The sequence below is a fragment of the Capra hircus genome (genome assembly GCF_001704415.2).
Source record: "Capra hircus breed San Clemente chromosome X unlocalized genomic scaffold, ASM170441v1, whole genome shotgun sequence".
NCBI lineage: Eukaryota > Metazoa > Chordata > Mammalia > Artiodactyla > Bovidae > Capra > Capra hircus.
In genome coordinates, this window is record NW_017189516.1 from 46,597,612 (window position 1) to 46,625,028 (window position 27,417).

General features: G+C 43.4%; 1 protein-coding gene across 1 annotated transcript in view; it reads right to left on the minus strand.

Annotated features, from left to right (window-relative positions):
* The window catches only part of PTCHD1 (patched domain containing 1), a 51,428-nt gene that overhangs the window by 12,299 nt on the left and 11,712 nt on the right, over positions 1 to 27,417 (minus strand). The window contains exon 2 of the mRNA XM_018044009.1: positions 1,546 to 2,206. Coding sequence (XP_017899498.1) covers positions 1,546 to 2,206 — 661 coding nt within the window. The remainder of the gene's footprint in view (positions 1 to 1,545; positions 2,207 to 27,417) is intronic.

Sequence of the window (27,417 nt, forward strand, 5' to 3'; positions counted from 1 at the left end):
CCATGGAATTCTCCAGGCCAGAATAACTCAGGGATCAAACCCAGGTTTCCCGCATTGCAGGCTGATTCTTTACTGGCTGAGCCACCAGGGAAGTCCAGAATACTGGAGTTGGTAGCCTATCCCTTCTCCAACAGATCTTTCCGACCCAGGCATTGAACTGAGGTCTCCTGCATTGCAGGCGAATTCTTTACCAGCTGAGCTACCAGAGCAGAGCATGGAGGGCAGCACATAATTCTGTGGCCCCACCAGCCCCTGTGTATTATCATTTAACCATCATGCAGTTAAGATGTCCTGAGTAAATTCCTTTTTTTCCTACTACCTCTAAACGGGGCATCAGGCATACTAATGAACTCAATCAGAGTTATTTCTCAGCCAGTTAGAAATGCCACTTCATTTGTCATGTCAGTATCTGATTCCAAATGACATTTTAATTTTGCTAAAGGAATTGATGAGAAGTTGCCAAAGAAGAGGGAGAAGCTAAGTGTTTGGGTCCTTGGCCCATGAGAAACTCGGTACCAGGCTTGCTGGACCTCTGCCATCATCAATATCAGATGGACAGAGCAACTGACATTATATTATGAGCACTATGGCTTTACATATACCAGAATCTCCATGAGGAAATTTCTGCAGCCCCCAAGAGACTACATAATAGGATTCATTTTAAAATATTCTCCTGAGTTCATAGCAAAGACAAGAAAAAGTTACCTTCCTATTTATGTCTAGCTTGTTGCCTTCAGAGTTCTTGTCTACTGACCATATCCTTCCGTGTGATGTTCGCATCCACCCTGCCCATCGGGTAGGGAAACCAAGGGCTGGTGGACACTGTTGGTGCCCCACTCGTGGCCCTTCAAGTCCTCGTTCTTGAGCTCACAGAAGCCTTCTTACTCCAAATACTGGTAACCTGAGAGATTTCTCCAGCTTCAGGAATGTGATCAGCCTTTCCCAGGAAGTGCTGGGGAGCTAATGACCCAGGGGAGAACCCTCAATGAATCATACATAGGGTTTCTGGGTCCATACTGCAGCTTAAAGAGTCCTCACCCCTCAAGGACACGTCTGAGGTCTCTCCAAGGTCCCCAGTGGGACTGAACCACAGATGCCCACAGTGGTAACCTGCTGATTAACATCCCTCAGATCGTCTTCCTTCCCCGTCTCATGTCCCTGCTTCCAGGTTGTGGTCTCCCGGGCTAACCTCCCCAATAAACTATTTGTATCCAGATCCTTGTCTCAGGGTCTGCTCCTGGGGAAGCCCGACCTAAAACACTGGTACACAGAGATTAATATCTGCTGAATTTAAATTAATATCTACAGCTACTTCATGGAGGTCCAGGACTAGAAGCCAGGGCTTTGGGCTTCTGGCACATCAACCAGATAAGGTTGCTTCTTGAGACCCAGCACCACCTTACAGAATTTGTCCCAGGGCTTCTGGACTAAAGGAAGATGCTATAAATGAAACAAAGTTGTTAGACAGCTGCTCCTAGCCTTTCAGGAACCCTGTCACCACCACAAGAAGGAGGAAATAGAAGGAAAAAAAAGGACAATAATTACCTAGCATGACGAAAGGGACTCCCAGGAAGGTGGAATTGTATTTCCCACCAGTCAGATTGATGATCCCAGCCGCAGTGAGGGTGGCAAGGCTTATGGTCACCAGCCCGAGCAGGCCCAGCCAGGGTTTGCTGCGGACGCAGTCTTGCATGGAGCAGCAGAGGATGGCCATGGTGACCACCAGGATCAGGCTGGTGACCAGGTAACGTTCTGATACACGGCTCGTCTTTTGGAAGTCTTCCCTCAGCGAGGAGGATGTGTAAGGGTACATTTTGACTTTGCTGTTAGATTTCTGGAACAGTCGGACGGTGTCACAGAAGCTGGACTCCCACCTCTCCGCCACCATGTCGTTGAGACTGTTGATGGACTGCAGGTAGTAGGTGAGCTGGACGGCCTCTGCGGATTTCACTCGATCCTTGCTGTGCACAGTGACGCCTCCCAGCTGGTGCCCATTATAAACTGCCCTCCCATCTTTTAAGTGAGTGATCGGGTACGTGATAGCAAAATTGGTCCGGTTGGTGGCCCGAGCATTCTTTAGCTCCTCTAGGACATGCACGATGTCATCCACAATGCAAGTCTTATCGTTATTCAGGATACAGATGTGAGCAAATGTGTAATTAAATCCAGGCCTTGGAACCTGGATCCTGGTCACAGCAGCATGCAACTATGGGGAAAAAAATGAAAGTCAGTGTTGATGACCAAAAATAAGACATTCCTAACTGACAGCTCTGTGGACCCAAAGGTCTCTATTTTTTTTGTAGGGGAAGGGAAAGGGAGTCACTCATGCCATCTCCAAGCTAAAGAGTTCAAATGAAATGTTAGGACCTTACATCAGAACTGAGTAGTAAGGATGTAGGACACCCATCTGACTCGAGGGCCTCCTAGTGTGGTCCCTGGACCAGCAGCATCAGCACCACCTGGGGACTTGTCAGAAATGAAAATTCCCAGGCCCCATCTCAGATCTGGTAAGTCATACTCTCTGGGGTGGGGCCTAGGAATCTGGGTTTTCACAAGCCCTCCAAGGGAGGCCGATACAAAAGTTGGAGAAGCACAGCATTATTTCTCCATGTTGTGTTCTTTAAGTGTGATTCAGTGGGTCTGTAACTATCTGAGAATCTCAACAGGTCTACCATTCAGTCTCCTCCTTGAAAATATAATGGCAAAAGTGAATTAAAGCACAAGTCCAAGCACAGAGGTCCTATGTAGGCCCATCCCTTGTGGCTGATTTGGAGGGCAGTGAAATGTTTTCCCCGTTCAGTGCAATCACTTTGAGGCGTACAAGACAAGCAGTTCACCTTGAGGATCCTCATAGTCCTGCTTCTACAGGAAGGGAGCTGTAGTTGCAGAGCTTGGCTGGGGTACAGGGCAGTCATGCTAAGGAAGTGCAGCAGGATTTATTCTGTAAAGCTTGCCCCAAGTCAAACATGCCATGCCCTGGTTCTGTATGCCTGTGATCCAGGTGCCCGTGGGAATACAGACACTCATGTAACATCACCTACTACATACCAGGCACAGTTCCATGCCCTTCCTACAGATTATGTCATTTAATCCTTACAAGAAACTGCAGTAGGTACAAGTACCCGCCTTGTGTTACAAATGAGGAAACTGAGGCACAGAGAGGCCAAGTCATCTGCCCAAAGTTGCACAGAGCTGGGCTGCCCCAGGCAGTCTGGCTCTAATACTTGTCCTCCTAGCTCCTCACCAGACACCTCCAGGTTGGCAATGCCAGCAGCTGGATAAATCCTGATTTGGGGCTTTCACCACCTCACCCCTAAGAAATTACAAGTGCTCCATCAAGTTCAGATATGTAGGAACATGTGTATTCTGTGGTCTAAGGTGAGAAAGTAAGGCCTTCTCCCTGTGAAATGAGGCCAGTTTCCAAAATGAGGCCAGTGGTGGCCGTGAGAATTACATGAGCACACCTAGGACCATGCCGAGTGCAGAGCACTCTCCTGAGCAGAGCTGGCCATTGTTCCACACCTGGTGAGTGGAGAACACTCCCCACAGAAAGGGAATGAAAGCCTCACACCCAGAGTTGCCATACTGTTGCTGCACCATTGTGATTCATAACCTTCTGAGTGTCTCCATGACCCTGATAGATTTGCTTGGAAATCTGCTGTAGCTGGTTTATTTGCTAAGACATTTTGCTGTGCATGCCTGTGGCAGGGTGAATGGGATATTGATTATGGTTTTAGAAAATGTCTGAGGGACACCAGCTATCAAAGTCCTTTAATTTGTGCAGAGCATGAGTTGTTAATCCTAATTCTCAGTGTCTCCTCCCTCACATCTCCTCATAGGCCACAACCCTGAGGTTCAGGAAACACTTCACTGTATTACATTTGTCTGAAATATTCTGAGTCCTTTCCTACACACACACACACACACACACACACACACACACGCAGAGTTGATGTCCCAGAGATACCTAGGAGACTGTTTTCACCAAACTCTAACCATATACTAAATTTTTGTTTTGATGCTTTGGGATTGATGAGGAGCAGAATGACTCAAATGGTTTTAAACATCGAGAGTGTGTTTAGACACACCAAGAGTGTGTTCTAAGCTTGGTCCAGTGAGTTTTGATTAAAAGAACTCCTAACTAAAAAAGAAAATTCCCAAATATGAAAGGTTACTGAGGAGGAGGGAAGAACCAAGAGGAATTTAGTGACAAGAGGGAGTTAAAAGACTTTGGGGGAAAGATTCAGAATAGGCTAGAAAAGGAGTGGTATTGAAAGCATGCATATGTGTAATATTTAGTGCATTGTTTGTTCCCATGAACGGTCTAATAAATCTCCCTTGGAGTGATTACTAAATATGTCAAGAGAAAAAGATTGCCAAATAAGATGGTGTTAAGCCACAGGGCTGAACCCAATTATAGCAAGGGGATATTTTCCATCCATTCTCTGAGGCGACCATGCCACGCTGGGTGGGGAGTTGTAAACCATTTAGTGATCTGGCAGCTCTGGGACCCCTGGGACCACAGACCAAAGAAAGCAGACACGCTGTTAACCCCTGTACCACCAGCACATAGGAGGGAGGCTTGGAAAGTGAGAACCTCAGTGAAATTAGAGAGGGGAGGTTTCTTAACTCTCAGTACCAAAGCTTCTGTGGGGTTCACCTGCTTTGAATTTCTGAAGGTCAGGTGGGTAGAACGTGTGGCACTCTTGCTTCTCAGTGGCAGGGACATGCTGGGTGACAAAGCAGCCAGAGATGGGGTGTTGGCTGAAGCCACCCACCTGGCAGGGGGCGTCTGCGTGATTCTCCTGGGGGTAAGAGGGGAGTAGATAGTGGGAGGCTTGGGAAAGGAGAGTGGAGATTCCCTCCTGGGACTTCTGGAGTGTGCGTGGCTCTTCCCGGAGCCATGGGCGGACACACTGCACATGCTACTTGTACTTCTTCCTGTATAGCATTTTAGAATGCCCAGATTTACTTTCCTAAAGGAGCCCCACTCAGGACAGCAGACACATTAGTAGATGATCTTAGTTCATTCACAGGGGAGAATAGAAACCAGAGATCACAGCTATGTGTTGTTGTCATTGGTCTATACTTACTTTAAATTTCTGTACTGGAAAAGAAAAGCAAGATGAAAATGATGACAAGTTAGCTTACAGTGACTTCATCTTAGCCTTTAAATAAAATTTTGCTCTTAGGGGCAGAAGAGGGAAAGAAAGATAGGAAAACATCAAAGCATGATAGTGAAATGGTTACAACACACTTCAGTCTACAGAATGGACAGTCTCAGTTGCTGCAAGCTTATTATTAGTTACAGACACTTGGAAAAGAAAAGGAGAGGGAAACATCATGATGTAATAGTCCTGACCCTTAATATAGTCTGGATCTGTCATGTGGCTCAACATAGAATTCGTTTCTATAACTCTGTATAAGTTTTTAGATTATTCACTCAACACACATTCAATAAGTACTCATCAAATCTACTCTGTTGTCAATAATAGGATAAATTCCATGAATTTAGGGTGCTCACACTTACATATGGGAAATCACATAAAAGATCTGATGTCCAAAACAAAGGAATGATCCTAACAATAGACAATGCTGAGCACTCTAGCAAAGCATAATCCAGTGTCAGTCTTGATCACAATATGTTTATTGTAATTTGCTGCCAAAGAGGCCAGTGTTTGTACATGTGTGTGCTCAGTTGCGTCTGACTCTTGTGATCCTATGAACTGTAGCCCACTGGGCTCCTCTGTCCATGGGATTTCCCAGGGAAGAATAGTGGAGTGGGTTGCCATTTTCTTCTTCAGGGGATCTTCCCAACCCAGGGATCAAACCCATATATATTGCATTGGCAGGCGGATTCTTTAGCACTGAGCCACCTGGGAAGCCCCTCAAAGAGGCCAGACTGAATGTTAAATTGAGATTCATTCTAAGGCTCTGTTTAAATTGTTATATTCTTTGCTCTCATTACCCTTCAGGTTAAGAATGATGATAGTAATAGTAACTAGTCTGCTTAGTACTGTCTATACTGTTTTCAAATTTTATTGAATACAAGACTCTATGGAAATGGTTAAATCATTCTTTTCATGTTATAACTGGAGCAACTGAGGCCTAGAGAATCTAGACCAGGACAGCTTTAGAACTTTAGTAAGGTTGAAGAGGACGTGGGGAAGAGTGAAGAATTGTCTGCCCACCTGGTTCACATGACTCGCCGTGATGTGACTGAGCTGCAGGGCAGCTGCACCTGGGTTTATGGGGCCCATTGAGAGACCAGAAATAATCCAAAGAGCCAACTTCATGTTTAGGCAGCAACCGAATGTGGTGATGTGAACAAGCAATGAAGGATGGGTTTGAACTTACTGACTTTGCTTATTCTCCATCCAGCCTCTTCAGTTGCCAAAGAAAACTTTTAAAACAGACTTACCAAGCAAAGAGACTGTGGGGCATAATAGAATTCAGTAATAAGTTTTGAGTTGAAATCTGGCTTTTGCTGCTGAGATACGAATGTCAGAGACCCTAGGAATGTCACTCTACTTCATATCTCAGATATTTCAGTAAAAAACGGAGGTTGGTCCCACTAATCTCTGCGGACAGACCGTTTGGTTCTAACATGACATAATTCTAAGATGAGTGACATCCACAAAGTATACAATCAGATCCTCAGCCAGAGAAAGTTAACTCCATTAATATCAATTTGAGATTTATTACACCTGCTTGAAGTATGCTTTTTTAACACACTGAAGTACTTTTTAGGTCAATGACAGATCTGATAGTAGATGAAACCCAGAAAGAAAACCACATGGTAGGGAAAAATAGGTTTACTGGAGAGAAAAAAAAAAAATTCCCTCCTCTGAGTGATTTCCCGGGCTGGGGAGGCACTGACTCTCATAATCCCCTTCTGCCAGAGCCTGGGACAAAGCCAGTGTGGGCTGCTGGGCACGACAGGCCAGAGTCTCATTTCCTCTCTGCCTCTCCTTGGCACAGGCAGATCTTCCTCAGAAGACAGCAGGGGCACCTTGTTGAGGAGAGTACAGAGGGATCCGGGAGGAAGTGTCTGCTCCTGAGTGGTAATTAACATAGGAAAAATACCTGTGGGTTCAGAAGAGCTCTTCTGACACCTTCCAGCTTTTTTTGTATTTGTTTCATGTTGAAAAGGGGGGACAGATAAAGGTGGAAGGCCATCCTGCCAGGCAGGGCAATTAACACCCTCTGCTGTCCCCCAGAAAGCTCAGCTGCACTGAGGCTGTGAGGAGGGTGCAGGTCCCCAGGGGTATCAGTCTGGTGACACCACCTTTATGGGCTCCCTTCCTTTCCCTATCTTACCTTGCTGCTCCCTCCTTTTGCTACTCCCAAATAAGCTGCTCACGGGAAAATAGTTGAAAAGGGGAAATTGTTGGTTTGCTTGACTAACCTAACCTATATTATTTGCCCCCAAATACTTCCTTCGAAGTGACACGAGATCAAAATTGCTTCAGAATACTTTCAAGGAATATCAGGATTTCACCCCCAAGTGAAGCATTTTATTCACTGAACCCCTCCACATTCCATGCCTTGATCAAGGTTGATATTCTGCCCCTGTTAAGGGAGTAGGAACAGACTGGCAAGGTGTTCTCCCCCAGGACATAAGAAAACACCTTGAAGTGGATGGGTCTGGTCGCTGCAGTTCATCAATTACGCTAGTTCCCTTGGTGTTCTGTTCTGTAGCTGCATGATCTCACTCTCACCCACTCTCTTTCCTCTTCTTTTAATAGAAATGCATTACATCAGAACATCAGTCGCAAGTTGGGGATTGTTACTGTGATTCATTTGTAGTGCAGCCAAAAGCAAGTTAGTCATCCCTTAATAAGTGAACAGAAATATCATTCTGCCTTTGAAACATAACAAGTTCAGAGGATACCGAATTTAAGCTGTGGATATAGCTAAACAAATGACTGTCTATCCACACGCTTCCTCTACCCATGCGTGCCCGCTGTCATGCTGACCAGCTCCAGTGACAGGAGACAAATGGTCACCTTTGTCAGTACTGCAGAGCCAGTGCAGGTCTGAGAGAGTGGAATGTTTCTGTTTTTCTCCTTGTTTTACCAGGGGGTAAACACTGTACTGTGGGTACTGACACTTTTAAAAGCCCCACATTATAATTCCCTGAACAGGTTGTTTTGTCTTTGCAGCTCTGACTGGAAAGACACTGTAGCTCTGGATTTGAAGCAAATAAATCTGAGATTTTCAAAACAAAATATAGTCATGACGAAGGAAAAGACAACTGCAATATCTCATTGTGACTTTTGCCTGACTCCACGTTGCTCTGGATGAGAAAGAATGCAATGAACCACAGGTTCAATACTCTCTTTTTTCCCCATAGCCTGGGAAGAAATTTGATTTGTTCTTGACTGTTAAAATTCCTTGATAGGAAGACTCCTGGAAATCTGTAAAGTTAAAGTTTCTGATTAGAGTGGTTATTTTTGAATCCTGCTGTTCTTACTTGACTTTCATGGTCAAGCTTAAACTCTGCTTGAGCAAGTTTGTGGGTCATGAGTTTTGCTAGGTAACTCTAAGAGAACAGGACACTCTCAGAAATGGGAGAATGTTAAAGCTGATTGGCTAAGAGGCAAAGAGAAGTCCCAAAGAGCCAAATGCCTGGGGAACTGGCAACAACAGTTTTAGGATTTGGTCAGGAGATCACAAATAACTATGCAAGGGACAGGAAAACAAAAAGAACACCAAGGACATCTAGGTATGGAGAACAGCTGTGAACTTAAGTGGGAAAACCACTGGATTGGAAGTCAGAAGAATTCCATTTGGGTCCCTGTTCTGGCTCTTGTTGGCCACATGAGTTAGAGATAAATAAAAAATGAACTTTTGAAAACATATACCATGCCACTTCACTGCCCTCAATTCTCCAGTGATTCCTCATCATGCTGAGAGCAAAAGTCCAAGTCCTGACTGTAGCCAGCAAGATGAGACATTGCCCTGGGTGATTTCTCCGGATTCGTATCTCATGGTGCCCTAGTTATATGGCCTTTGTCATGACTCTGCCTGGAACATCTTTATTTCACTTCCCTCCTCAAATTTAATCATCTTCTCTGACCTCAGCCTGAATTAAAAAAAAACAACAGTGTCCCTGGCCATCACCATCTTGGCTTAAGTTTTTCATGACACCTGTTATGATATGGCATTCCATGATGCACCCCTTTGTTTCTTTTTCTGCTGGCCCCACTAGAATTGGTGTTTTACCATGCTGGAGTGTTTATCTCTTTGGTCCACTTCTACCTCTCTATTACCTAGGATAGTTCCTGGAATGTATACTCAATAGTTGTATAATATACACGTGACTATAATAATCTTGTGAGTGAGTAGATTTTAGTCTGTCTCATGGGCATGATGAGGGTCCATGAGGTGATAGATCTGCATGCATTTTGTAAACTCTGGAGGGCCACACACATGTAGTTATTCTTTAGCAGGGAAGCATGGAGTGGTGATTGTCTTCTAGCTGTCCAGCTACAACCCTAAAATTGATTCCCAGTTTTCCTGGAGCTTGTGATATTTCCTGTGATTTGACATCTTGTGCTTTAGTGGGGAAGGACATGAGGTCAGAAAACCACCAGTTCATACCCTGTCTATTGTTCTAGCTATGAGACCATAGCAAACACAGATAGCTGCCCTGTCTCCTTACCACTTCAGTGCACACCAGCCCTCTTTCCAGCCTGATGTGGAAATAATGAGGTATTAACATACTGTCCCAATCCCAAGAGGCCTGGATTGATGACTAAAAACAGTTTGTGTATAAACAGCCCAGCTCCCTTGTCCCCAAGGTGGGTTGACTCTGTGGCATATGTTCCTCATTGGCTCCTGGAGTTTCCCAGTGGGATTGGGCTCCAGTTGCCCACAGAGCCACCAGCTGGACAGTGTCCCCATAACTCACCTCTTTCCTTCCCTGTCTTACGCAGCCATTCTCTGACCAGAGCTTTACAAAGTTGTATTCCAAGATACTACTCGCATCAATTTCTTGACTCTGCGACAACTTTGGGGGTAACCCAAACTAAGACAGCTACTTTAGGCATTTAATTCAGTTTCATTATCTGTAAAGGGGGGATAAACCTGATCTCATAGGATCATTGTGAAGATCAAATGTGATAACATATAAAAGGTGTCTGATCTAGCATTCAATATTGGGTTAAACCATATGAAGTTGCTACTTCTATAGATAAAAGAGTGGGTCAGTGTTGGCAATTTTATGTGGCTCACCTAACTAACCTTCAGTGAGGGTCTGTTCTTTCCCCGTTCTAGCCCCTCCTCCTTTCCAAAAGTCCTGTCAGAACCAGAGCTCCCTGTGGGGAGGGGGGAACAGATTTATATTTGGTTTCCAAGGGCCAGTTTGGTGGTTGCAGGACAGGCTTTTAGGAAAAAGACAACAGTTTCGGGTAGAATATCAACTCATTCCCTTTTACATGAGGAGAAGTAAGGCTTGCAGATACTGTGGCCATGAGTCCCTGCATGCAACTGCAATGCATGCTTTTAGCAGATTTATCTTAAGAGAAAAAATGCCATATAACCCATACCCTTGAAATATTTGAAACTGCAGATAATTAATAACAACATTAAATCTACAAAACGATGAGCAAGTGTCTCCATCAGATGAGATCTTTGACAATTGTTTTTCTCCTTCAAAGGATTCACTGTTTCTAAGGGGCACGGAGCAAGGAAGAAGTTCCACCTTATGATGTGGTGATGGCACTCCTGAACGGTGGGCCAGAGTGAGTACTTGATTTAGTTCATGAAAGAGTGTGCTACTTGATAGCAGTTTTTCTTCCTGAAATATTTTTTTTCTCTGTCTCCCAATCTGCTGACCTTACAAAGCTGCTGACCTTACAAAGCTACTGACCTTAAAAGTCACAGGGATGTTTCCTTCCTTTTGGGGATCTGAAAAGAGGTCCTACAGAGCAAATGGTTGATGCCATGACAGTTTCTGTGATTCAGCTTGCCAGGGCTTTGACCTTTCTGGGAGGTGTGAATGTTGGTGGCCTAGTGTGGGTGCAACTGCCAGCCGTGACTCTTAGTAGATGTGGGATCCTGAACACTAAGCTGTTAGTAGCTCTTCCTGTGCCTCAGCTTCCTCATCAGTAAGATGGGGTCAGTCATAGGACCCATCTCCTTATGGTTGCTAGAGGATAAGTGAGAAACTGAATATAAACTACTCAATATGGTCTCTGACACACAAGTGGTATCCAGTAGAGGTTTGTTAGCAAAAATGAAAATGAGCCAGCGAAAAACCCCTTTTCTATCCTCTGGTTTGACTTGTCTCCCTTAATATTTTTCTTTAACCCATAGAACTTTCTCAGTTGTTCTTGAAAAGTTGGCCAAAACGTTCATTCAGTTACTGAATATATTGTTCAATGAAGTTCTTGGTGAACACAAAAAATGTCTTTTATGTTTACTTAAAATCAAAGGAACTTTTTGGCCAACCCAATATAGTCAATGAAATGTGTAGGTGACAGAGTTTTGCTCACATCTGTGCTGAGAGGCTAAAGAGTAAACAGGGTTAATAGCATGCATCAGTACAAATATCTTAAGACCTGGATGGTACATGTTTATAAGTTAGGACTCCCTAATTCCAGATTAGCTCCCAGCCTAACACCACTCCACCTTTTCCATGTTAGCTCCCAGTTAGATTACCATGAGCATCCAACTAGGCTCTATGGCGGGTGGGCAAAAGAAGGAAACTAAAAGGTGTTAATTGCCTGCAAAGGGTTGGGCTTTGTAAGAGGTTACTGCTATACTGAATTTACAGGGAGGAAACTGAGCCTCAAGGAACTTAGGTAACTTGCCCACAGTCACACATTTAGTAAGGCTTCCCAGGTGGCTTAGTGGTAAAGAATCCACCTGCCAATGCAGGAGACACAGGATCGGAAAGATCCTCTGGTGAAGGGAATGGCAACCCACTCCAGTACTGTTGCCTGGAAAATGCCACGGACAGAGGACCCACGGATTGGCAGGCTATAATCCATGGAGTTGCAAAGAGTTGGACATGATTGAGAGCGCATGCACACATTTAGTAAGAGGATCGGCCCAGACTGAAATCCTGGGCTCAGAAAATTGTTCCCTCATGGGAGTTCTTTTGACAGTGTCAAGACTTTACCCCTCTTCTCTCTGCTTTGACCATCTGAATATTGATAAACCTGTTTAGTGGTATTAGGCCTAAGCACAGTCAAGCCACAGGATGACATGGTTAGCAGCAGCTATGAATTAAAAGTGGTGATGATGTAACAAAGTCAAGGGGTCAAACATGACTGAGCAGCAGGACCCCGTTTACTGACCAGTGAGGCCCAGTGAATGCCAGGTATCTGTGACAGAGACTTCAGAGGGAAGCCACATTCTTGGTCCCAGTCACAGGCACACTGCCCTGAGCTGGAGATGAGCACCACAGGTGTATGAAGAAACAAGTGTCTCATCAGTCCAGATAGCATCCTTTGCATCCTGTATGTTTTCTGTGTGACCCCACGCCTACCCCATACACACACACACATACGGAAAAAGAAAAAAATATATATTACAGAACATATTTATGGAAAGAGCTGGCAATTGGGGGATTTTTTTGCAAAACATCAGGTTGCAGCTGGGGGTTCCTACAGGATTTGAGTATTATCCCTCCCCAAAGGCAGTTTAACATCAGAATATAAATGCTCCGTGAGGGCAGGGACTCTGTTTCGCTCTATCCTGTCTCCCTGGCACATAAAGGAAGCCCAGCAAAGCCATGCCACCTGAGCCTTCAATGTTTGTTCCTTCTTGATGATTTATATTTTCTCTGGTGACATTGAATGATACTTCATTTGTACCCAAAGGCTACTGTGCTACATGCATATCATTTCCATCTTAAATAAACAGATGACATTGAATTTAATCCTGTCACTTACACACTGCAGACAAATGGCTGACCTCATTAGACAAATGGATATGGTTAGACTATAATCTACAAAATATAAACGCAGAGAAACAATTTAGGTAGAAGAGATTGGGTTCTGAAATAATTATGTGTTATGCTTAATTATAGAGTAGTTTGAAGTTTTTCTAGTGTTTTTGTTTGTTGGATTTCTTTTTTTGGAGAGGGAAAAGTTTTTTTTAAAATACAGAAAAGTTTAGAGACTAATATAAAAAACTCCCATGTACCTATATCCAGCATCATGTCTGTTCAAAGATTCTGGCCCTGCTGTTAATGCTGTCCATGGGTAGGGTGACCATATAATTTATCATGCAAACTAGAACACTTTTGGGAGTGCAAGAGAGGGGCAGTAATTTCACAGGAACACCAGGCACAGAGTGGGATCATCATAAGCAAAGCAGAATGTTCTCCCTACTTGTGCAGTCTCAGAGGATGTGAGCATTGATGTTACTTCATCTATTTATGCCTCACAATGGCTGTAAAACGGCAGTCCTTTGGTTTTTTGTTTTGGCTGTGTTGGGTCTTCATTGTGGTGCATGAGCTCTCCACTGAAGCATGTAGGCTTCTCATTGCAGTGGCTTCTCTTGTTGCAGAATGCAGGCTCTAGAGTGTGTGGGTTCAGGAGGTGTAGCATGCAGGTAGAGTTGCCCTGCAGCATGTGGGATTTTAGTTCCCTGACAAGGGATCAAACCCATTTTCCCTGCATTGGAAGGCAGATTCTTAACCACTGGACCACAAGGGAAGTACTGAAATGGCAGTCCTTTGGTTTGCAGACTCATCACTGCTGATGGAACCTAGACTGTTGCATGTGATGCTATCCTGTCATCAGACAGGCCTCTGGGAATCTGGAGAAACTCCTTCTGTCTCTTAACTACTTCCAATCACACCTCCCTTCCCAGTGTTGCGAATTCCTTCCATCCACGTCAAGGCTCTGATGTTTTACAAGATTCAGCTCTCATGTAGCCTAGTTCTTTTCACTACTGCAGAGGCATGGTGCATCTGCAGCACCCTTAGAACATTCCATCCACCTGCCCTGAGCACAGTGACCTTTCTGGAATCCACGGAGCACTTCCCCTTGGTTGTCTCAGTGACATGTGGCTTCATCCAGCCAGGAGCAGAGGTTGCTTTTATGTCCAAAGGTGTCACTCTGGGTGATTCTATCTTGATGTAATATGCCAACAGTGGCTCACAGAGTTGGCTGATAAAGTTTCTAAATGGCTCCCAGATGTGAAGTCTGTGATGAGTCTCAGGCAGGTGGCAGGTGGGAGGCCAGAGAATTTTTGCTTTGTTGGGAGTTAGAGGTCATAGAGAGAAAGTCTTAGGCATTTGATCACCAATTACAGCAATGGGCCATCTACTCAACAGGTACTAAGTCTCTACACTATGCTGGACATTAATATAAGCCCTGGGGAGGTAAAGAATATTATGATGTAGTTTTACCCTCAATAAACTTAGAGTCTAGTGGAAGGACTTTAGACAGATTCTCAGAATTGGTTAGTAGAATGAAGTGTTACAATTCTGTGATAGGAGTAGCCAAAGGATATAACAGGGGTACAGGGAGTCTAACATGATGGGATGTGTGTATTTGTTTGTGTGTAGTCATGGTGGGGGTGCAATGAAATACAAATATGGAGAGAAGATGGGCCAGGTGATGAAGGATCTTCCCATTCAACCATTTAATGCATATGTTTTAGTCACTGTTAGTAAATCTTACATCAAGCTATGTGAACAAGATAGATATGGCTTCATCCATGCCTGCCAATGCAGGAGACACAAGAGACATGGGTTAAATTCCTGGGTTGGGAAGATATCTTGAAGAAAGAAATGGCAACCTACTCCAGTATTCTTGCCTGGCGAATCCCCATGGACAGAGGAGCCCGGTGAGCTACAGTCCATGGGGTTAAAAAGAGTTAGATGTGACTGAGCGACTAAATAACAACAACAACCTACACGAACCTTGCTGACACCAGATAGATATGGCTTTCCCCTCAGAGAATATCCACCCTATGGGAGACAGACAAGCAGTGAGGCAATAACAAAATCTGCATGGAGTTCTAGGATGTGAGAAATACTGGATATTAAGGGAAGGGCACCTCTCCCAGGTGGCTCAGTGGTAAAGAACCTGCCATGATCTGCTGGATCACATGCCCTTTGAATCTCCTTCCCCTTTGTCTCACTACCCTGCATTCCTTCTGGTTGCCCTGTAACTCCCAAATAAACTACCTTTACTTGATTACCAATACTTTGACCATCTAATATGAAGAGCTGACTCACTGGAAAGGACTCTGATTCTGGGAAAGACTGAAGGCAGGAGGAGAAGGGGATGACAGGATGAGATGGTTAGATAGCATCACCAACTCAATGGATATGAGTTTGGGCAAACTCCAGGAGATAGTGAAGGACAGGGAAGCCTGGTGTGCTACAGTCCATGGGGTCACAAAAAGCTGGACACAACTGAGTGACTGAACAAGAACAACAACAAAAACAACTTGATTTAAGGTCTGCTTCTGGGGGACCCCAAACCAAGACGTCTAATAATGCTCAAAGTGACTTAGCTGGTGATCGAGTGGTTCAAATTCTACACTTCCAATGTAGGAGGCATGGGTTCGATCCCTGGTTGGGGGAAGGGAGTCCCAGATGCCACACTGCACTGCCAGAAAACAAAACAAAATCCTTCAAGAAGACAGAGCAATCCTAATAATGCTCAAAGCCTCTGGAATTAATGTTTTCTAATATCCTCAAAATACCGCACCATTCTAAAACCACCCAACCCCCAGTTTCCTGTATATTCAAGAATTGGTTATGTCAAAACTCAACCCTTAGGGAGTAAATTCATGATCTTTTGAGCTTCTCTTCATATTGTCTTTTGATGGTGGAAACATTTCTTTGATGTTGGCAACTTGTGTGCAGTAGGTATGCAGCAAACATTTCTCAAGGGGCTCTGCTGTGTTCATAAATGTCAGTGTCTGGATGCTGCCAACAGCACTTCTCCCTTGTCTGGGGCATAGTCCAGTCTTTTCATTAAGGTTGAGTCCCAGGTATATTGATGACAAGAATGCACCATAACCCCTCAAGAAAGGACAAGGCCTGCATCCTGCCAGGAATGGAGAGCTATGAGATGACATGTTCTCTCATCTTTCTTCTTGCTGATGATAAAGGAAGCAGGCATTTCTTTATTTGAAAAAAAAAGACCACTCGGAGACACAGTTAACAGCCTCTTTGCATCCTTCTAGAACATCTTAGCAGGTGAGGTCTTGGGCTTCAGTGTTCTCTGTTGACAGCAAGTGTTGGAATATTGCCCAAGTTGGATGAGAGTCTCTATCTTTACATTTCTGGATTTCTGCTCTCACGGAGGTAGGTGTGTGGGAGAGACAGCTGATGTGTTCACTGGATTCCTTCCCAGGCAGTGATGTGCCTGGGGAGGATGTGCTGGTGGAGGCAAATTCTTCATGCATCGGCAGCGCTGCCAGGACAGGTGTTGAAAGCCTCCATGATGGCGGCATGTTGGATGTCAGTAAAACTGAGCTGACTGGTCTGCCAAGATTCAGACAGCTTTCCTTCATGTTGGTCCTCAACACTGGGGAACACTCTGCACTGCTGGGAGGGTGGTCACATCTGCCTTAATTAACAGGGTCACTGAATAAAATGTGTATGTGTGTTCACTGTTCATTATTGAGGCATAACCTGTATACAGGGATGGGCACAAATCATAAGTGGACTGCTCAATGAATTTTATATGTGCCTACCTATATAAACATTGCTTGGATCAAGACACTGAACATCCACAGCACCCAGAAGGCCCCCTTGTGCCCCTTCTGGTCAGTACCTGCACAAACCCCCAGAGGAAAGTTATTCTGACTTCTATCAACATTGATTACCTTTGCTTATTCTTGAGTTTCCAATAAATGGAATCAGGCATTATGTACAGCTGACCCCTGAATAACATAGGTTTGAACTGCATGGATCCACATACATTCAGGTTTTTTCAGGAAATATCAATATATTCTATAGTACTGCATGACCTGTGGTTGGCTGAATCTGTGGATGCACAACCACGACTTTGGGAGGTCAAACTGTAAAGTTATGTATGGATTTTCAATCATGCCGAGGGTTGGCGTCCCTAATCCCCGTGTTGTTCAAAGGTCAACTGTACTGTTTTGTGTCTGCCTTCTTTGACTCAGACCATGGCCTAAGATTCATCCATATTGTTTTTATCTATAGCTTACAGTTTAATTTTTACTGCAGGGTATTTTATTGCATGAAACAATGCATTTGTTTCATTCTCTCATTAGTGGACCTTTAGGGTTGTTATCAATACAATTGTAATGGCCATTCTTGTAAAGTCCTTTTGTGGACATCTGCACTCATTTCTCTCAGGTATACACAGTGGCGTGTTAGTAAATGTGCAAAAGTAAGTTCTCTAACAAAAATAGCTCTGACTTGTACCATTAGTAAACAACCCCCACCATGGTCAATGTCAGGGGGATGTAGGATGTAGGAAGAGAAGTGCCCAGTTAGCTTTTAGGAGCCAGCTTCAGCATACCACTGGGTGTAGAGACCCAGGAGTGGAAGTTCAGAATGGGAGAGTAGGCATATATTTAGTTGAAGTCTTCCAAGGTGACTGTACAATTTTAAGTTCCCACCATCAATGCATACAGGTTCCAGTTGCCCTATATCCTCAGCAATACTTGGATTCCCAGTCTTTAAAAGTTGTATCATTCTGGAGGGTATGTGTAGTGGTATCTCACTTTGGTTTAAGGTACATTTCCATGATGTCTGAAGCGAGCACCTCTGCATATGCTCACTAGCCATGTGGCTATACTCTTTCCCAAAGTGTCCCTTCAAGCTGTTTGTCCCTTTGGTTATAGGGTTGTTGTATCTTTATTGATTTGTAAGAGAATATCTAAGTTCAAGACAAGTGGGGCTGGCTGTAAAGAAAGCCAAAAAGAAGTGCTCCAGGGGAAGCCTGTCATGCTAAAAAGAGCCTGACATTGGGGTCACACAGACATGCGTTCATATCCAGCCAAATTGGTGACCACTTGACAATGTTGAGCATATCTCCTTCTTGAGCCTCAGTTTCAACATCATCAAAATGGGCTTATTATCTAGAGTGTTGTTGATTTCTGAATGGGACAATGAAGACAGAATGCCTGGCAGAGAGACATATCACAGGTTCTTAGTGTTGGAACCTCTAAGAGTCCAGCACATCTCAGTCAGAATGTGAATCTGGCATCTTAACCTGTGAGCTTCTATTCATGAGGCATGTGATGGTTTTAATGCCTAGAAATCCCATGTTCTTCCTGGCTGTCTAGTAGTGTTCCTGTCATAGAGCTACCACCTGTCTCCTGATGTAGGGTTTAATTCTTCATGAGAAATAGCATTTCTTTTTGTGGGAGGCATGATGGCAAGGTTTACTAAACATAATATTCTACAGTACTTTATTTGATGTGAGGCGGGAAGCATCTGCAGGGCACTTTTTAGAGCAATACTCTGTTTAGGGGGAGAAGGTGCTGCGGAGCAGGAATAATAAATAAGCAAGTGAGGCTGATTCAGAAAGGGCTACAGAGTGAGCAAGCAGCCTGGTCGTGGTCCCCAGTCCTCCCTTCTCGGAGGGGTGATGGGCTCAGCTCCTGCATCACCTCCTCCAGGAAGCCTGTCCTGGAAATGCAGATGAGGTCCTCTCTGGTCCCCCTGCATGTGGACACATCTGTCTTCTTTCTGCTCTTTGAGTTTTATTCTTTGTTGCAGCTGCATGCCCCACACAGTGCAGGCACACAGTACTCAAGACAGAAATGTTCCGGACAAGCCAACACACTGTGTCCAATCGCCTTGGCATCACTAGCATGCATTAAACAGCTTCCATTTGCATGGCCTGAAACCTAGTTAAATACTGAGAAGTGATCAAGCAGAAGAACTACCTAGTTCTCAAATACTCAGGGGGAAAAAAGAAAACAGAAAGGCAAACACACAGCAAGAGGAACCAGAACATGTGGGGAGAGATGATGACTGTTACAAGGAGTGTACGTACTTTTATGTCTAAAAGTAAAGATGCTGTGACAATTTAAACACAAAATAAAACAGCACTGTAATGCCTTTCCAGCTCAGCTCTCAAGGGAATACCCAGGCAGTTATTAATAAAGGCAGTTCTAGAAAGAATAGGATATTGGAATTAGGAATAAAGAGATTTAAAATTTTCAGTCTATCATTTCCTGTCTTCTTTTTCAAGCTGAAGTGGCTGCATCAGAATCAATCTAAATAAAATAGCCTTCAGATCTCAAACTAAGTTTGAGTTTATTTAAAAAATGCATAAACTTAGACATTACTCTGTTACCTTGTAAATAACATAGTTAGTAGAAAGCTGAGACATAAACACAGTAGTAGCCCTGTAAATGCCACCTTAGTGTTTTCTATCTCACATTAACCATTTAAATAACTATTATACTCCATAGTGTGTGTCTTATATGTTACGAGGTGCTTCTGCATTATTATGGAATAATAGTGAGCTTTGGATAGTAGTGAGCTTTGTAACTTTTTAAGTTCAAAAAGGGGCAGAAATATCTTAATGGGGAAAGTAGAAATGCTAAAAAAAAAAAAACACCCAGACTGTTTTGAGATGGAAACATATTCATGGTGTTTTGTACACAAGTTTATGAAGACAGAGAGCTCCCAGTAGGGAGCAAGGGACTCTCAGTGGGGAAACTCCAGATTGTTTATGTGAGATGGGGACTGGTGGCTTTGGGGGGGTCACCCTGAAAAAGATAAACCATTAGCCATTGGCTGCTTCTGACTCGAAGCTCTGAGGGCATAGTGAGTGCCCCTTGAAGCCCGTCCCTGGAATCCGGGGTTTATTAGCAGTGAGTGCTGACTGCAGAGGCTTCAATGCACCTGCTGCCCTGTTGGCCCAGGAGATTGGGGGGGGGGGGCGAGGAGTAGTGAGTGAGTGGGTGAATTCCAAAAAACAGCCACACCAACCCCAAAGGAGAGACTCATTCAGAAGAAAATGAGAGCGGTATCTGCAAAGATTTGGGAGAAAGGTGAGGAGGGGCATTCCAGAATATGTAGACAGGCCACTAGCAGTCAAGACAAGGACTCTCACCTTGTTCTCAAAGCATTGAGCCTAGCTTCCTGAAGATTTGTTTGTATAAATCCTTCAGAATTGGGGGTTAACAGAATGTTGCTGTTGTCATTGGTTTTTCTTTTTAACTGAAGTATAATTGATGTACAACACTATGTTAATTTCTGCTGTTGTCGTTTTTAAATAAGCCGAAGTTATGTTTGGATGGCAGAAACGACTGAACTAAGGTTTTATTTTCATTTAAAAGCATATGCTTAGATAAGCCATGGGAAGACAGCTAGGTTGCAAGGATAATGGCTTTACACATTTTAACTCAAGCGTTTTACAAATTTTACTCAAAACAAACGGGAGAGGACGGACTACCTCCCTAATTTATCCTGGCTGTCTCTCTGCTGCCTCCTCCTCATCCTCTGTTGGTTCCAGCACGACTGGATTGAAAACCTGTGAGGTTTACCCTGCACTTCCCGCCTCCTCAGTCGGAGCCAGCTGCTCTCAGCCCTGCCCATCTGAACCACCTGTGGAGTCCACAAACTCACATGCCTGGTCTCCCCTCACACCTTTCCATCACCACCCCTTGGCAAAGGCTTGGGTATCTCTGTCTGAAAAAGCTTTCCAGGGCGGGTACACGCAGCCAAGGTTGACAATCCTAGAACCATTCATCAAATCCTGCTGATCTTCCCTGCCTGTCTCTCCAGTCCATCCTCGTGTGCTCTGTTTCCATTGCTCCTGATTTGGTTCTAGCCCTCATCACCCATCTGAATGACAGAAACAGGTTCCTAACTCATCTTTTTTGCTTTAAGTCAATCCTCCAAACTGCCACCAGATTTATTTTTCTAGAACACAAATCCCAACCTGTCATCCCTCCGCTTTAAATCCTCCAATGGCTCCGCTCCGAGTGAATGATGGAGCCTGTTTATTTCTTAGATGATGATGGAGAACAGCTGCTTCTTATCCTAGGCAGGCTTTCTCTTAGCTTAAAATGCTTTCTCTTTAACTTTTTATTTTAAAGTCATTTAAGACTCACAAGAAGTTGTAGCTACAGTTCAGAGTTCCTATGTATCCATCACTCAGCTTCCCCCTAATGAAAACATCTTACATAACCAGAGTATACGATAAAAAGCATGAAACAGATTTGGTACAAGCCTATTAACTACAGATGTTTGGATTTCACCAGTTTTTACATATACTCTTTGTGTGTGTAATACCGTGCCATTTTATCATGTGAGGTTAATTAAGACAGTGGCAAAAGAATCTCATTTTATATGTAGCAGTGGTGCTCAAGTCTGGTTGGATATTAGAAATTCCTAGGGGAATTTAAAAAGGACCCATGCTCTATACCATGCTTCAATCCAGCATTTCTCAGAGTTTAATATGTATACAACTCAGCTGGGGTGGAGCCTTGGTGGCATCGGCAGACCTAACAAAGTCCCAGATGCTGCTGCTGTTGCTGTCAGTATGTAGACCACGTTTTGAGTAGGCCACCCTGTTTTCAGACCAGTGGGATGAGAATTCCTGGGTGTGAGACCTAGGCATGGTATGTCTGAATTCCTCCAGGATTCTACCATGTAGTCAGTGCTGAAAACCATTGAGATATGTGATGGAATTCTAAGGCCATATCACCCTTGGAGATCACACCATCCCAATCTCTGTTTGAACCATTCAAGGTCATTTCAGTCTCCTCTGATGAGCCATTCAAATGCCAGACAACTCTTGGAGTTAAGAAATCCTTGCTTTTATATGATTTATATTCTTCTGAAATTTAAATGTACTCAGTGTGAATTCTAACCTACCTGGTGGCTTAAACAGTAAAGAAGCTGCCTGCAATGCAGGAGATGCAGGTTTGATCCCCAGGTCAGGAAGATCCCCTGGAGAAGGGAATGGCTACCCACTTCAGTACTGTTGCTTGGGAAATCCCATGGACAGAAGAGCCTGGCAGGCTACAGTCCATGGGGTCACAGAGTCTGACATGACTAAGCGACTACCACCACCAACAGTGTGAGCTCTCTCAACTTGCCTCTCACTCGCACTTTAATTTCTTCTTTATATTGGCCTGCCCAAAAATTTCGTGTGAGTTTTTCCATGAGATGTTATGGAAAAACCTGAACAAATGTTTTCACCAACCCGATACTTTTTGCCCATCTTAAGAAAAAGGGAGGAAGAGATTGTCCCTTTACTTTCATACCCAAATTCCAGACAACCTACCTCCAATTTACCACTTGGTCTCTTCATTCCCTTGTCAACTGGCCTCCAAGCCCATAGCTATTATGGCAGAGGCTCACTTTCTTCAGCACTTGACAAGACTTTCAGCTGCTGACCTTGAGTATCTTGCAGAGAAAATCCCAAGCCATCAAATGAAAATTATCCACAACTGGCTGCCACTGTATCTCTAAAAATACCCACATCCATCCGTTTCTCTCCTCCCCTCATGTGAAAATCAAGGCCATGACCTTCCCTCTAAGAACAATTATTTCCATTGGCTTCTGGCTTTCCTTTCCTTCTTCATCTCTTCTTCTCCTGTGTCCTCAAGCTTTTTCTACTAGTTCTTTCCCATGAGCTTTGAAATGTGCTTGTCTTTTCCCATATTAAAAAAGCCTCATTGACCCCACTCCCCTTCCAACTCTTGCCATTGCTCTCCTTTAAAAAGCTCTTTACACTTGCTGTCTCTTACTGCACTTGAAAGAGTGATTCATGCTTGCTAACTTCATTTCCTCACCTCCTACTCACTTCTCAAACCACTCCATTCTGGACTCTGTCCCAGCACTCTACCAAAGTCCACGACGACTTCAAAGCAGGTAAATCCAATGACAACTTTTCACTCCTCATTTTCCTAAACTCTCAGCAGATATACACAGTGAAGTCAATCATGCAGAGCTTAAATAGTATTTTCAACATACTTAAGATGGTTAAGCATTTTGAGGTTTTCATGTGAATCCAGTAGGCCCCATTAAGGCATGGGGTTGGTTTCCTCACTGCTATATCCTTGACTATGTACCTGACAGACAAAGGTTCTCAATATGTGTGGTTTGACCAAAACCCTCCTTCTCAGCTATGACGAATTCCACGGTACAACTTTATCCTCTCCTCCTACCTCTCAACCTGGCTTTCCAGTATCTACCTAACTGAAAATATACCTTGTAAATTTAATATTACTCAAGATTCTATCTCTAGCACTTCTGATATTGTCACCTTCATAAACTCTTCTTGGGCAGTGAGTTCCATCTCACAGTTTGGCTTGTCATCTTTATGCTGACCAATCCCCAGTTCACATCAATACTTCCCCTCTCTTCCAAACTCCTGATCTGAATTTCCATCTGCCTTCTAAAGATTTGCAAATACATATTACAGCGATATTTCAACTGGCATATATCCAACAGCTGAATCTTTTCCTGCAAATTTTTTCATCTGTTTCCTGTTATGGTTAACATCCTTCTCCTCTTTCTCCTTAGCCAGGTATGAAACTTCTAACCCGACATTATCCTTTTCCCTTTGTTTATACACCCTGATGCTGGGAAAGATTGAGGGCAGGAGGAGAAGGGAGTGACAGAGGATGAGATGGTTGGATGGCATCATTAACTCAATGGACATGAGTTCGAGCAAACTCCAAGAGATAGTGAAGGACAGGGAAGCCTGGCATGCTACAGTCTATGGGGTTGCAAAGAGTTGGACACGACTTAGCAACTGAACAACAACAACAACAATACACAGATCCAGTGAATGTCAAATCCTGTTGATTCCATTTCCCTATTTTGGGGATGGTATTTTCAGTCTATATTCAGAAGCACATTAGTTCCTTGGGATATTAATAAGGGTCACCAAAAAAGCAAAAAGTATCCATGACCAAAACAAATTTCAGAAATGCTGAACTGGGTAGAGTTAAATAGATTTCTTTACAAAGGAACTTTTAAAAGCTTTTGATATGCTAATGTGCATTCAATATGGCCATCTGATATAGGCTACTACATGCATTGTCTCCCAAAGTTATTTGGTCACAGAACCCAATTTTTTTTTGCAGTATCACAGAAAATTTTACTAAACACATTTTGGAAAATGGTGGTCTAATCTAGCCCCATTTTTCTCCTTCTGCAGCTATTCTACTCAAAGCCTCTTACAAACTTACATTAAGTCTCATGGGTGGAGGAGCAGATGGCCCCCTCTCTAACATCTTGCCTCTCCAACTTAACCTCTATACTTCTGTAAGAACTATCCTTATAAAATTTGGGTCATGACTCTCCCCAGAGTATTAGACATCCTGGCCCTTACTTCTGTCACAGTCACCCATATCCTTACTGATTTTCTGCCTGCTTGCTCTGCCAGTTACCAACAGAGGAATGTTGAAGTCTCTAGCTATAACACTGGATTTGTCTGTTTCTCCTCTTAGTTCTTCCCTCACGTATTTTAATACTGTTTTTAAAGTGTATATATGTTTAGGGTTGTTATGTCTTCTTGGAGAATTAATCTCTTTATCATTATGTAATGCCCCTCTTTATTCCTGATAATTTTCCTTGTTCTGAAGTCAGCTGTACCTGACATTAATACAGCTACTCTAGCTTTCTTTTGATTAGTGTTAGCAAGATACATACAAATTTCTCTATCCCTTCATTTTTAACCCGAGTCTTTATATTTAAAGTAGGTTCCTTGTAGACAGCACTGAATTGGGTCTTGTTTTCTCTTGATCCACTCAGATCCACTGCCTTTTAATTGGTATATTTATACCATTCATGTTTAAAATAGTTATTGATATGGTTGGATTAATATCTACCATAGTTGTAACTATTCTCTATTTATTGCATTTGTTCATTATTTTTTCCCCTTTACTTTTTTACCTTTGGTTTTAATATATGATTAAAATAGAATGATTCTTTTTTGGGCTGTATTGAGTGTTCTGATGATAGCCAATCAAAGCCAATCTTCGTTTTTGTTACACTTTTGATTTCTAGCATTTCCTTTTGATTCATCTAGAGGGTTTCCATCTCTCTGCTTACAGCATCTATCTGTTATTGATGTTGTCTCCTTTTTCCATTAAAGTTCATGATATATTGTAGTTAAATTTCTTGTCTGATAACGCTAACATCTGTATTATATCTGAGTATAGTTTTGATGCTTCGTCTCTTCAGACTATATTTTTTTCTTTTTTGCATGTCTTGTAATTTTTTCCCAAAGCTGGACATGTTGTATCAGTTAGTGGGAAATGAGGTAAATAGAGTTTTATAGTAAAGACTTACGCTATTCTAAGAGGTTGGATGTATTTAATGTTTCTTGTGGCTCTAGGTGCCAGGAGTTTCAAATTTCTCTGTTGTTATTCTTTTCGTCTCTTCTCTTAACTCTGTCTTACCGAAGTACTCCTTCTCTGAGAGAATCTATGTCTTGCAGCTCTTCACCTGTAACTCACTGTTATTATACTGGAGCCCTGTTGCTGTGGTGGTAAGGTGTTGGAAGGGAAATGCTTTGTAATCTTTTGAAGAAATCTCAGTCTTTAAGTGGGCCTTGCCCTGGGGCTATGGCCTTCACAGCTATTTCTCCAGTGGTATAGTTTTCTTCCCTTGCCTTCTACTCCTTTTCCTGGCTGCAGCATCTACTCTATTTCCTTAAATTCCTGACACCTGTGAACTCCCCATCTTCAACTTATCTGAGACAGAAAAGCTACAGGGGCTTCTGTGGGAAGGAGAAACTTAGGATAAAGTTTTAGAATTGTGCTCTGGCAAAGTCCTCTTCCCTAGAGTGTAGCCCTTTGTTATGGAGAAGACAGGGTGAATTTCAGGAGGATGACTTCTCTTCCACTTCTTGCCAGATCTTTTCCTTGAGTATCTGGTGGGGTTTCTGGAGGGGAAGCTTAAGAAAGTATAAGCTCCCTCATCCCTCAGAGACTGCAACCCACTCTCCTGTTACTCCACCCTAAGGTTCGTGCACTTTGTCAAAATTACCATTTAAGTGTTTCTACCAGTGACATCTGTTCCACGTAAGCAGATTGTTTCTTTATCTCTATGGAAGTGACTGCCTCTGCAGATTTTGGGATGTCAGTTTGCCCCATGACCTCAGTTCTCCAATGTGCTCAAGAAAAATCATTTATTTTCAGATTGTCCAAAGTTTTCCTTTTGTAAGGATGGGGATGACAACTTCCAAGCTCTTTACATGTTGAAACTGAAAGCTTCAGCTTACTCTGCTGCTAACTGAAATATTATTTCCAGGCCATCCAACACAAGGAGCCATGCCTTACTTGTCTATTTCCTGGGGGCAGTGTGGGGTAGTTATTTTTTAATGATTCTTTCGAAGTCTTCTGGACTCCTCTGCTTGTTTGTTGGACTATGTGATGTATCAGTTTTTCATTGGTGAAAAGCAGCACTGTCAAGTAGAACTTTTCTGGTGATGAAAATGTTACCTGTTCTCTCTATTAGAGAAACATGGGGCTATTGAGCATTTGAAAAGTGGCTAGTGCAAGTGAGGAAATGAATTTCTCATTTTAGCTAATTTAGATTTAAATCAGATAGCACCACATGGCTAGTGGCTTCTGAATCGGACAGTGTAGGTCTAAGGCTTTAGAAGTGTAGATGATGGATGATCAGATATGCTATTTTAAAATTCTCCTTGGGTAATTCAAAGTAAAAACACAGACTAATGTAATATTACATCATCTGGGAGCATGAGGCCATGTCAACAAAGCTTCTTGTTAGTAAAAGGCAGTCACTGATGGTACAGGCACTTTTTATAAAAGGAGATGGGAATGTGGAATGTGTCAGCTGAGTGACTAAGGTGGTTAGTCGTCTCCCCTAGGAATCCCCAGGAGCTTGTATTCTTGCCCCAGACAAACACGTGTGCATTCAGTGCAGCTCCTGGGAGATGTGTGTGGCTTTAGGTATGCTGCACTTTACAGAGTTTGTTTACACATTGTGTCTCCTTCTCTCTTCCAACACCATGATGATGATATTGCCGATCCAGTTTTATGGGTGAGGAAATTAAGACCCCAGGGAGGATAAATGACTATCATGGACACTTTGATGGTTCATAGCATCAAACACAGAACTTCAGGGCTCTGAAACAATGCTAATTCTACTGTTCCAAAATCAGTACTCACTAACCTTAGCTCCAGCTCGACTTCACCTCTCTCTAACTGTACCTGACATCAGTCAGTTGTCAAAGCTGAACAGTAGCTTCCAGGGCCCTCCCCATGGACCCTTCACCTCTGGCAACCACAGAGCTGGGCCCTTGTCTCAGAAACACAGCATGTAGCTCCTATTTGTACCTGCTGTGGCTTCTGGTCTGATGTAAATTATGTTTCTGCAACAGCAAATGGCAGGTGGCCCTGTGTGGGAAGCTTCTGGAAGGAAGGAAGCTTTGGGAATCATACAGTGATGGTAGCAACACCATCCATACTGTATATGTGTGGAGTGGGGGCTCTCTCTCTCCCTCCTCTCTG